We start from the raw sequence: 13,000 nt of genomic DNA, 5'->3' as shown, positions 1-13,000 counted from the left end.
GAGAAAAGAGAACCCTTCCACACTGTGGGAATGTTAATTGATACAGCCCCTATGAAGAACAATACAGAGGTTCCTTATAAAACTAGAAACAGAGCTATGCTCCAGCAGTCCCACTCCTGGACACATTATCTGCGGTAAATCATAATTCAAAAAGATACACGCACACCAAGGTTCACTGCAGCACCATTTACAACAGTCAAGACATGGAAGCCACCTACATGTCCATCAACAGAAAAATGGATAAAGAAGATGCAGTAATATTTATACAACAGAACACTACTCAGCCATGAAAAGAAAGAATGAAATAGTGCCATTTGCAGCAACAGGGATGGACCTGGAGATTATCACAGGAAGTGAAGTCAGCCAGACTGAAACAAATACCATATGATAAGCACTTATATGTGAAACAAACAAAGATACAAATGAACTTATTTCCAAAACAGAAAGAGGCTCAGAGACACAGAAAATGAACCTATGGTTACCAAATGGGAAAGCAAGGGAGGGCTAAATTAGGAGGTTGGGATGAACATATACACACTACAATTAATGCATAGAAAATAAACAAGAAACTACTGTACATCACAGGGAACTGTACTCATTTTGTAACAGCCTATTATAGGAAAATCTGAAAAAGAATATATATATTTTATATTTCAGTGTGCTGTACCTGAAACTAGCATGATGTTGTAAATCAACTGTTCTTCAATTAAAATAAAAAACAATTAGAGACAGTTTAGACAATTTAAAAAGTTGATTTTTCTTTTGCAGCCTAGCCCTAACATGCCTCCGGTGAACCAGGAGAAGTGGACACAGAATGGATTCTATTAATTTTCACACCATTTTACAACTGGACCTATTTTGTAAGCAGTGTCCAAAATGGAGAGAGGTCCCATATGTGCGGGTTTGTATGAGACTTTATCAAGGATTTGCTCTGAGGGATTCTTGTCATGTGCGTATGTAGCCTCTATTCCTGTGATGCCCCCAAAAGATTCAGAGCCACACCTTCTCATGGACTCCCTCTTTCAACTGCTACTGAGCCTCCTTCTCAGGCCCTCATTTCTTCTGTTTCACCATCTTCTGTAGCCCATGGGACCCCCCCCCCGCCCCGCCGTTACCCTGTCCAATCAGAACCCCTCATATCAGAACCCCCATTGTTTTCCCCAGTGGAGCTCCAATTAGGTTCAAAATTAGACTGACTTTTGCCCCACAGGCCTTCACTCGCTCTGGAATTAGCTTATGTGATTGGAGGGATTCAGTTCAGTTCGGTTCAGTCGCTCAGTTGTGTCTGACTCTTTGTGACCCCATGAATTGCAGCACGCCAGGCCTCCCTGTCCATCACCAACTCCCGGAGTTCAGATGAATTGGAGGGATTACCAGAGTGCATTTCCCCTTCTCAATGGGGGAGTTAGGAGTCTGTAAGGAGAGGTTTGGCAGGTTCTTGGAGAACACTGCCAAGTTTAGGGTCTAATGGATCAGGCTGGGGTTGGCAGTCTCTCTCACCTGGCAGGACACAAAGGTTTTTCTGGCCCACTGTTCCATCCTGGATGTAAAGAAGCATATACTAAGAAAGGCCAGGGACCACATAGATGGCCTACTGGTTACCAATCCACACCACCAAATATATCAGACGGGTGGGGAGACAATCCCAGAACACGACCCACAACTTCACAGCTGGGGCTGTGAAGATCATGTAGGCCAGGCTAGGGGGTGACATTATATTACTTGTCTGTAAGAAGGAATGAAAAGGTGTATGGTGAAGCCTGTAAATGATAAGGTCCAAGAAAGATGAGTCTGGCAGTCCTCATGAACCGGGTGACAGAGGCACTCAGGAAATCCACCAGTATAGACCCTGAGTCTGCAGAAGTGAGGTCTCTGTTGGCTCTGCGTTTTCTCATCTAGGCCACCCCAGATACCAGGGGAAAGTTACCAAAGCTTGAGGCTGAGCCCCCCAAACCACTGTCAACATTGGTAGAGGAGGCCTTCAAGGCCTAGATGCCAACTGAAAATTGTCACTTGCCGTCTTCCTCTAGAAGGATGAAGCCACTGCATTGCTGATCTTCAGCACACCCTGAAAGGAGTTCAGGGTGGAGATCAGGAATGAGGCACTGTGCTCTGGGAAAAACTGGCAGAAGAGGGCTTCAGATAGTTAAGATATTTTCAGGAGAAGATAAGCCCAGTTCTTTTATAAAAATTTGATTTACTTAATTTGGCTGCACTGGTCTTTGTGGCTGCATGCAGGCTTTCTCTAGTTGCGACGAGTTGGGGCTACTTTCCAGTTGCAGTGCAGTGGCTTCTCATTGTGGAGCATGAGCTTTAGGGTGCACGAGCTTCAGTAGTTGTGGCGCACGGGCTTAGTTGCCCCGTGACATGTAGGATCTTCCCAGACCATGGATCGAACCGATGCCCCCTGCATTGCAAGGTTTGAATTCTTAACCACTGGAATACCAGGGAAGCCCAAGCCCAATTCTTGTATCTCATATCTAGAAAAACACTAAAATCATAAATGGTGACACCTGTTCCTTGTGACTAGCAGCAACCTTCTACAAAAATTGTATGTGCTTGATTGCATGAATTCCCCCTTCACTGAAATCACATATATATACTGACTTTCCCCTACCTCTTTGGAGCAGTTTCTCAGAGCTCTTTGAAATGCCATCTCCTTGGCTGTGGTCCTCATTTTGCCCCGAAATAAAACTTAATTCACAACTCTCATATTGTGCTTTTCCCCCTCTGAGTTGATAGTTTTGGTGACCACAAAGTGACCCAGAGCAGACTTCTCTCCTGTGTCTGAACTCTACAAGGATCTGGAGCCTTGGCACCAGCAGAGGCCCCCTGCCTGCACTGTCTGCCTCCTCAGGGAGCCCAAATGAATTTCAGTGAGACTCTCCTGGTTCTCGGATCTCCCATACTGGTTGATGATCCTGATTTTTATTTGGCAGTGTGCAACAGTTACATAACCTCCCAGTTAAAAGGTAGTGGGGGGCCTGGTTGAAAGAGACCAGGGAATACCCAAGCAGTCAAAAGTACTGGGGGAGCCTGCTTGAGAAATACTGGAGTTTGCTCAGTTATAGGAGACTGAGTGGTCTGTGCTGAGTGGTTAGGTTAAGAGGCTGATCTGATGCTTTGCCTCAATTGCCTTAGTAGAGTTTGTCAGGATAAAAGTGAAGATATTACCTGAGAACTTCTGCTCCAAAGGAAAGGGACAGAATTCCTCCAGGCTGGTTACAGCTATCTTAGGCAACTAAGAAATTTACAGGAATTGTGGAGGCAGAGTCCTTGCTTATCCGGGGGTCGTTATAAGAATCAGTCATTCGTGATTCAAGCACCTGCAGTGCTCTTAGACTGCTAAAGGGAGAAACTTAAACAGGTAAAGCCTGAAGAGATTCTAGGTGATGCCTAGAGGAATTAAGCTCACAAGCTATGGTCTTGCCAGTGGCCATGTCTGGTTGTGAGAGCTGGACCGTAAAGAAGGCAGAGTGCCAAAGAATTGATGCCTTTGAACTGGGGTGCTGGAGAAGACTCCTGAAAGTCCTTTGGACAGCAAGGAGATCAAACCAGTCAATCTTAAGGGAGATCAACCCTGAACATTCACTGGAAGGACTGATGCTGATGCTCCAGTATTTGGGTCATCCAGTGCAAACAGATTAACTCACTGGAAAAGTCCCTGATGCTGGGAAAGATAAAGGGCAGGAGGAGAAGAGGGCGTCAGAGGGTGAGATGGCTGGATGGCATCACCAATACACTGAACATGAACTTGGGCAAACTCCAGGAGATGGTGTATAATTCATTCAAACAAAACCAACCTGAACTTCTTTGCTGAGATGTAGAACATTCTGAAGCCATGGAGACCTTTAAAAGACTTCTGGCCAAGGCCCCAGTCCTGAGGCATACAAATTATGATCTACCCTTCGCCCTCTTTGTTCATGAAAAAAGAGGGACTTACTAAGAGGACTAACCCAGCAACATGGTGGTTACTATCAACCAATAGAATATTATAGCCAATGGCTAGAGTTGGTAGCTAGGGGCCTTCCCCCTGCCTCTGGGCTGTCACCGGAGATAGTCAGGAGTTCCTCATTCTGTGGAAGCCCTACTAAACTCTTATCACACACACTCATTATTCAGCAAGTCGATTAACTTCCCATGAGACTGTATTGTTCTCACAGAATATAACTCTTCATGGATACAAGCTTAATCCAGCCACCTTGCTACCAGAGGAATCAGATGTCAATGATGAAAAACATGATTGTATTGGTTTTTAAAAAATATGTATTTGGTTGCTCTGGGTCTTAGTTGCAGCATGGGGATCTTTAGTTGTGGCGTGTGAACCCTTAGTTGCAGCATGCAGGATCTAGTTCCCTGACCAGGGATTGAACCCAGGCCTGCTGCAATGGGAACTCAGAGTCTTAGCCACTGGACCACCAGGGAAGTCCCCAATTGTATTGTTTTAACTGACACACTCTTATCTCCCAGGATCCATCTTCAAGAAAGCCCTATGGATAATTTTGCTTCTGTAATATTTACTGATGGTTTGTATCTGCAGAGATCTCATAGAAAGTAGCAGGATAGTTATGCTATCATTTCTCCATTATCAGTCCTTGAGAAAGTTCCCTTACCTAATGGCTCTTTTTCCCAACAGGCTGAATTAATAGCACTAACAAGAGCCTGCCAGTGCCAAAAGGAAAATCCACTAAGATTTATACCCATAGCCGCTGCACTTTTGGGGCAGCACTTGATTTTGGCGTGCTTTGGAAACAAAGAGGATTTTTAACATCCTCAGAGCAGCCTGTTAAAAACGGAAGACAAGATGCAGAATTACTGCATGCAATTCTGCTACCAAGTGCCTTGGCTATTATTAGGGTATCAGGCCATTCAAAGTCTGAGACCACAGAAACAAAAGGGAACTCTTTAGCTGACCGCACCACCAAGACAGGAGCTCTGCAGAATGGTAACAGTCAACTAACAGCTGTTTTCTTCAGTCTCCCAGTAACCTTACTGACACCCTGTTAAATTTTTAGGAAATGGCACCAAATGGAGAAAAAGATATGTGGAAACAAAAAGGAGGAATATTTGACTCCAACAAAGGGCTCTGGGTAGGCCCAAATGGAAAGCCTATGCTTCCGTTTGGAGCTCAATATCCCCATTTTACAATATATTCACGAGTTAACTCACTGGAACCCAGATAAGATGGTGAAAGTGAAAGTTAAGTCACTCAGTCGTTTCCAACTCTTTGCAACCCCATGGACTGTAGCCCACCAGGCTTCTCCGTCTGAGGGATTCTCCAGGCAAGAATCCTGGAGTGGTACCATGGGGTAAACAATATTTCTGGAAGCTTTCCTTCATTAAAGCTCAGAAAATTTATTCTAGATGCACCACATGTCTAAAATATAACTCAGGAAAGCCATTCCATAGTTTTCAGGCCACCCTTTTGAACTTTGGCAGACTGATTTTATCCATATGCCCCTCACTCAGGGTTACCAGGATGCACTTGTCATGGTCTGCATGTTTCCACATTGGGTTGAGGCACTTCCATGCAGAAGAGCCACTGTGCTAGTCGTTAGGCAAATTAATATTAGGAAAGGTAATCCCCATTTGGAGAGTTCTTGCAAAAATGCATAGTGATTCGTCCATTTTACTGGACGAATTGTCAGGAAATTTGCTAAGTCTGGCCAATTATGCAGCATTCCTATTCTGCTTACCATCCCCAGTCCTCTGGGCTATTAGAAAGAACAAATGGAACAGTTAAAAGTCATTTGGCAAAATCACTGCAGATGGTGACTGCAGCCATGGAATTAAAAGACGCCTACTCCTTGGAAGAAAAGTTATGACCAACCTAGATTGCATATTCAAAAGCAGAGACATTATTTTGCCGACTAAGGTCCGTCTAGTCAAGGCTATGGTATTTCCTGTGGTCATGTATGGATGCGAGAGTTGGACTGTGAAGAAGACTGAGTGCTGAAGAATTGATGCTTTTGAACTGTGGTGTTAGAGAAGACTCTTGAGAGTCCCTTGGACTGCAAGGAGATACAACCAGTCCTTTCTGAAGGAGATCAGCCCTGGGATTTCTTTGGAAGGAATGATGCTAAAGCTGAAACTCCAGTACTTTGGCCACCTCATGCAAAGAGTTGACTCATTGGAAAAGACTCTGATGCTGGGAGGGATTGGGGGCAGGAGGAGAAGGGGACAACCGAGGATGAGATGGCTGGATGGCATCACGGACTCGATGGACGTGAGTCTGAGTGAACTCCGGGAGTTGGTGATGGACAGGGAGGCCTGGCGTGCTGCAATTCATGCGGTCGCAAAGAGTCGGACACGACTGAGCGACTGAACTGAACTGTAGATGCTTATTCCCTACCCTGGCCAAAGGCCCTTCCACTGGTCCTCCTCAACCTAAGAAATATCATTTGTCTCCCAAGTGAGACCAATGAGACTAGATAAAGGACTGTATGAACCTGTATTATTAAGAGGGGACATGTTACAAATGTAAAAGCTTAATCAAACTCTTAAAAGAGCATTCTAAGCTTGTTTCTGAAGCTCATAAAAGTAATCTATCTTTAGATGAAGATCATATACTCCATGATCTACAAGCTGAAGATTATGTATATCAGAAAAGACATCAATTAAAGGACCCACAACAACCCAGGTGGAAAGGCCCTCATCAGGAGCTCTTAACTAGTTCATGTACAGCAAAACTAAAGGGAACTGACTCTTAGATTCATATTTCCCACTTAAAAAGGGCCCCTGCACTGGACTGGTTTACAGAAAGACTGCTGACCTCAAACGTACTTTAAAACAACAGTCAAGCAGAGGAGAAACTACACACCTACTAGGACGAGAAGATGATGAAATCGGAGTTGACAACCTGAGATCCTGGATCTGACCCATGTGACCGTTAAGTGTTTCCCTGACTTCTTGGACCTTTGCATATGAATCAAATGTCTTTTTTTTTTTTTTTTGAATCGTGAGCAGGATCCTGTTAACTTTAAAAATCAATCCAGCTATGGGATTTGTGGCCAATTACCTATGTCTAGTAACTCTGGGTTACCTTGCTGGATTTCTCCTCTCCCAGGCTCTGATTGGATGGCCGTTAGGAAATTTATTTTAGAAGAAAGAAAATCCAGTCCTGTTCTGGCTAATAATATTACTAGGTGAGATTTCTTCACCTGGCCAGTTAATACCTGCTCTGACTCTGACCATAAGTATGAATTTTCTTTTAGGACCACTCAAGTTCAATCAGAAAAATGACCTAAATCTCAATAAAAAAACATAACCTCCCATTTATTAGAAGGAAACTTCCCACAATTATGGGATAGATTTATGTGGTTAACACCAGGGTATGGTCTATAAGGCTCCTCTATCTTGGAACAGTTAAATCATACTAAGGATGATCAGCCTAGTAACATTAGAAAATCAGGGTGGGTGCCTTATGAACAATGCCTACATATTATTACCCTTAGAGATACGGACTGGTACAGTACAGATTCAGTCAGATGACCAGAGATTCAGTGGGCTGCCCCTAAAGAAAGTCAGTAGATTTGTGGTACTAATATGTGGTCTTGGTTTGGACAGGTATCCCAGGATGGTTAAGAAGATGTATCCTGGGATCCTCTTTGACTCAAGGTCATAGTGTAACAATTCAGAGGTGGTCCCAGCCAATTTGCCATTGGTACGAGCCTGATGGGTGAAGAGATCAGTATGCCACTAATATGACAATTTAGCAGCTATTTTTGAGCCTTCAATAGGATTGAAAGATGTGTGTTCAGTCATATCTGACTCTTTGCAACTCCATGGACTCAGTAGCCCATCAGGCTCCTCTGTCCATGGAATTTTCCAGGCAAGAATACTAGAGCAAATTGCCATTTCCTTCTTCAGGGGATCTTCCCCGACCCCAGAGATAGAATCCACATCTCTTGCATCTCCTGCATTGGCAGGCAAATTCTTTACTACTAGTGCCACCTGGGAAGTCAAGCACTCATATCAAAACCTTAACAAAATCTACTCAAGAGGCTTTACATGATAGTAATCAGAATATTAACCTACTGAATTCTGAGGTCTCCACTGTTTTTCTCCAAACAGTGCTACAAAATTGCATGGCCCTTGACATCCTTACATTTCAGGGAGGTACCTATGCCATAATTCATACTGAATGCGTGTTTTCATATCTGATTAATCCTCTAATGTAACATGCTTAATGAACAATATGAAAAATCAGATTTCTGCCTTAAGTGACCCACTCCCTAGTCCTGATGACTTCTTCAAAAACTGGTTTGGTAAAAGAAGCTCTTGGCTTAACTATTACAACTCTAGTAATGTTATTAGATGTATTATTTGTATTTTGACAGTTTTACAAGATTATTGTTTCTTGCACCACCAAATGTGTGATTGAGCCTCCAATAAAAATAATGATGACTAGGTTACTTGAAGCTGTTGAACAGATATACAGTTCTATATGAGATCAATGATTGTAATAGTGTAACTCTAGATATGTAAAGAAGCAACAAGAGGGAATATAATATGTCTCTGAACCATAAGAGGCCAGTAAGACAGGTGGTCCAGAGACTTTTGGCTACTGCTAAAGCCTAGGCCAGAAATAACAGCACACTGAATGGCCTGTCAATGAAATCTTTGCCAGATCTGGGAATGAGAATTCCTAGCACCGTGGGATGAAATGCCTCCCAAACCATGACCAAATTTATTACTATGATGGGGTCCTGGCCACTAAAAATTGGCACTTGACATCTGCCTCTATAAGGATTAAGCCACTGCAGTTGCTGACTTTCAACACACCCTAAAAGGAGTTCAGAATGAAGACCATGAATAAGGCACTCTGTGCTCTGGGAAAAACTGGCAGAACAGGTCTTCAGAAAGTTACATATTTTTAGGAGAAAATTTTGAGTCCAATTCTTCCAACTCATCAAATCTAGAAAGCACTAAGATCACAAATGGTGATGTCTGCTCCTCATAACTAGCAGTAACCTTTAAGAGACTGGCAGCAACCTTCTGCAGAAATGTTTGCTTGACTGCATGTACTCCCTCTTCACCAAAATCACATACATATTGACTTTCCCCTCCTCTACTACCTTTCTGGAGCAGTTTCTTAGGGCTATCTAAAATGCTGTCTCCCAGGATATAGTCTTCAACTGGCCCCAAATAAAACTTAACTCACAGCTCTTGTGTTATACATTTTTTTCTCAGTTGACAGTAATAACTGAGACTTAATAGAGGCAGCCAATAACAGTAAGAGGCTAATAAAGAAAACACAGCTTTTGGCTGCTCTGATTCACCCCACACATCAAGGGGACTGAGAAGGCTGGACAAGCAGCCAAGATGCCACCTGGGCCTGAGCTAATGTTCCTTTTGTCAGCAGAAGGTGTACTGGGAGGGAGAATGTCCTGAGCACCCTCCTGTGAGATGCCCAAGGGACAACCCCAACTGACCCCGGTTACTTGCAAATCTCTCAGATGAGAGATTCCCACATACAAACTGAAGGGGCTGAGTGCCTGCTAGCTTCCAGATCCCACTTGATCCATCCTCATTATATCAGCAGAGCTTCACGTCACCCTTGATGTGGCAAGGAAGAGAAATGAATGTCTTGTAGACCCTGGAGCTGCCCACTCTGTTCTGACTTGGCCAGCTGTCTCCAACTATGACTATACTGTGATGGAAGTTGATAGACAGCCAAAAGTAGGATGATTTACATCTCCCTTTGCCTGCAGAATTGGGCCCATTATTATTACACATTCCTTCTTGTATATGCCAGAATGCCCTGTACCCCTCCTTGGGAGAGCTTTGCTAAATAAGTTAGGAACAAGTATGTTCAGGTGGTACAGCGGTAAAGAACCTGCCTGTCAATGCAGGAGACACAAGAAACTAGGGTTTGATCCCTGGGTTGGGAAGATCCTGTGGAAGAAGAAATGGCAACCCACTCCAAACCTGGAAAATTCCATGAACAGCAGAGTCTGGTGGGCTGCAGTCCATAGGGTCCCAAAGAGTTGGACATGACTGAGTAATGGAGCACACATTTCTTAGGACAAGGTGAAGTCCAAGGAGGTAAAGAATCTGAATAGAGAATGCATATTAGGAGCCCCAGATGACCTACCAGTTGGGCATCAAAATTCCCCAAGACATCCCCCAAGAAATTAGAGAACAGGTGGATCCTGCAGTTTGGGATACCTCAGTGTCAGAAAGAGCAAAACAGGTTCCTCTGATAGAAATAAGATGAAGGCCTGGGGAAAAACACCCCTATAAGAGATAATATCCTTTAAACCCTGAGGCCCTGAGAGGAATCCAACTGCAGCTCACCAAATTCCTAAAATATGGACTCATTAGGCCCTGCCAATCCTCCTGTATCACCCTGATCCTCCCCATTCAGAAGGCTCACAGGGAAGATCGGTTTGCTCAAGACTTATGAGTAGTGAATGAGGCAGTCATCCCTATTCACCCATTAGTAACAAACCCATATGCCCTCCTCAATCAAGTGCCAGGGAGAACCCAGTATTGCTCTATTTTGGACCTCAGAGATGCATTTCTGTATTCCCTGACCTCCAGACTCTTAAAACCTTTTTGCCTTTGAATGTTGTTATATAGTCCCTCAGTCATGTCTGACTCTTGGCGACCCCATGGACTATAGCCCACCAGGCTCCTCTGTCCATGGGATTGTCCAGGCAAGAATACTGGAGTGGGTTGTCATTTCCTTCTCCAGGTGCCTTTGAATGGAGGGACCCATTTCCCCTGGAGGCTACCCAATATACCCGGACAGTGCTTCCATAGGGTTTTCCATACAGTTTCCCCATCTTTCTGGAAATGTGTTAGCAAGGGAGCTGAGGGAAATGAGCCTTGAGAAGGGAACACTGCTACAAAAAGTTAATGATTGATTGATGAGTAGTGTGATAAAGCAAGATTCAGATCAAAACACTGTTAAAGTCCTAAGTTTTCTGGCAAAAAGGGGATGTAAAGTCTCCCAGACCAAAGGGCAGATCTCATAGTATTTAGGATTTGTTTTGACCCCTGGGGCATGTGCTCTGGCCATAGATTGAAAGCAGCAATGAGGGCATTACTACCTCCAACTACGAAGAGGTGGATCAGAGGCTTTCTCGGGATGCTGGGTTCTGTCCTATCTGGACTCCAGATCAGGGCCTTGTACCAAAACCCCGACTTCCCTGGTGGCTCAGGGGTAAGGAATCAGCCTGCCAATGCAGGAAACACAGGTTCAATCCCTGGGTTGGGAAGATCCCCTGGAGAAGAAAATGGCAACCCACTCCAGTGTTCTTGCCTGGGAAATCCCATGGACAGAGGAGCCTGGTGGGCTACAGTGAACAGGGTCACAAAGAGAGACGACTAAGGACACGTACAGCAAAACCCTAATATGATGCTCTACAGGGAGGGGAAAGGGACCCTCTTCAGTGGAGTAAGGACCACCAGCAGGCCTGTAAGACTCCAAAGACTGAGCTGCGTAAAGAACCAGCAGCAGGGCTTCCACATGTGGACAAGCCCTTTACCCTATACATTCGTAACAGCACAAGTTCTGACCCAAAGGCTGGACCAGAACAGAGACCAGTGGCTTTGGGATGGCCAAGCTGCCTGCAGGCAGTAGCAGCCACAGCCATTGGTTAATGAGCTTCCAAGTTCACCCTGGGACAACACTTAGATGGATTAACCCATCATCAGGTGCAATCTGGAGAAGGCAATGGCACCTCACTCCAGTACTCTTGCCTGGAAAATCCCATGAACGGAGGACCCTGGCAGGCTGCAGTCCATGGGGTTGCTAAGCATCGGACACGACTGAGCAACTTCACTTTCACTTTTCACTTTCATGCATTGGAGAAGGAAATGACAACCCACTCCAGTGTTCTTGCCTGGAGAATCCCAGGGACGGGGGAGCCTAGTGGGCTGCCATCTATGGGGTCGCACAGAGTCGGACACGACTGAAGTGACTTAGCAGCAGCAGCAGCAGCAGGCATCGGTGTATAGAGACCATAGAAAAAAGTTACTCCAGCAGGTCTGATCATTTACATGAACCTTTTGACAGCCCTGAGGACAAATGGTTTATTGACAGGAGTGGTTTTACAGCCATGGTAACCTGAAAGGCAGTGTGTGCCACGTCGGTCTAGTTGAAGTCACAGAAGCCGAGGCCCTGCCACCCAGACATCGTCTGAGCTAATTGTACGAACGAGAGTTCTGTAATCAGGGAAGGAGACAAAATTAAATATTTTTACTGACTCTAAACATGAGTTCCATGCTGCTGCCACATGCTCTGGGGGAAAGCACCAGCCACCACACCTACTCCTCCAATTAAGCGGATAATGGTGAGCACATGCTGAGGAAAGATGAAGCAGACATCCATACTAAAAACAGCCTTCACACCAAAAATATTAAACCCATGCAAGCTACATGTGCATGATCTCACACAAAAATAGCTCTCTGAGACTACAGTAGATAATTGTTTTTTCCTAAACTCAGAGTAAGAGAAATATAAGAAAAAATGAAGAATGAAAGGAACCACTCCCAGTTAAAAGATCAAGAGAATTTCCCTGAAAGAACAATGGAACAGACCTCTTCCGTCTGACAAGACACCCAGTTCAAAAAGGAGACAGTGAAACTACTGAAAGAATTAAGAATGTCTACTGACAGAATCTCTTGATGAGGGTAAAGGAGGATAGTAAAAAAGCCAGCTTGAAATGAAATATTAAAAAAAAAAACCCTAAGATCATGGTATCCGGCCTCATTACTTCATGGCAAATAGTAGGGGAAAAGGTAGAAACTGACAGATTTTGTCTTCTTGTGCTCTAAAATCAGTGAGGATGGTGACTGCAGCCATGAAATCAGAAAAGGATTGCTTCTTGGCAGGAAAGCAATGACAAACTTAGTGTGTTGAAAAGCAGAGACATTACTCTGCCAACAAAGGTCTGTAAAGTCAAGGCCACGGTCTTCCCAGTGGTCATGTACCATTGTGAGAGCTGGAACATAAAGAAGGCAGAGTGCCAAAGAATTGATGCCTTTGAAC

At 44.4% G+C, this 13,000-nt stretch overlaps 1 protein-coding gene across 1 annotated transcript in view; it reads left to right on the top strand.

Moving 5' to 3' along the window:
* The window catches only part of RALB (RAS like proto-oncogene B), an 85,614-nt gene extending 83,488 nt beyond the window's left edge, over window positions 1-2,126 (top strand). The window contains exon 5 of the mRNA XM_040228949.1: window positions 769-2,126. Coding sequence (XP_040084883.1) covers window positions 769-828 — 60 coding nt within the window. The 3' untranslated portion in view covers window positions 829-2,126. The remainder of the gene's footprint in view (window positions 1-768) is intronic.
* The last annotated feature ends 10,874 nt before the right edge of the window (window positions 2,127-13,000 follow it).

Source organism: Oryx dammah, unplaced genomic scaffold, assembly GCF_014754425.2.
Source record: "Oryx dammah isolate SB20612 unplaced genomic scaffold, SCBI_Odam_1.1 HiC_scaffold_27, whole genome shotgun sequence".
In the NCBI taxonomy this organism is placed as follows: domain Eukaryota; kingdom Metazoa; phylum Chordata; class Mammalia; order Artiodactyla; family Bovidae; genus Oryx; species Oryx dammah.
The sequence above is the reverse complement of the archived record's forward strand: the minus strand, read 5'-3'. Positions and strand labels throughout refer to the sequence as shown.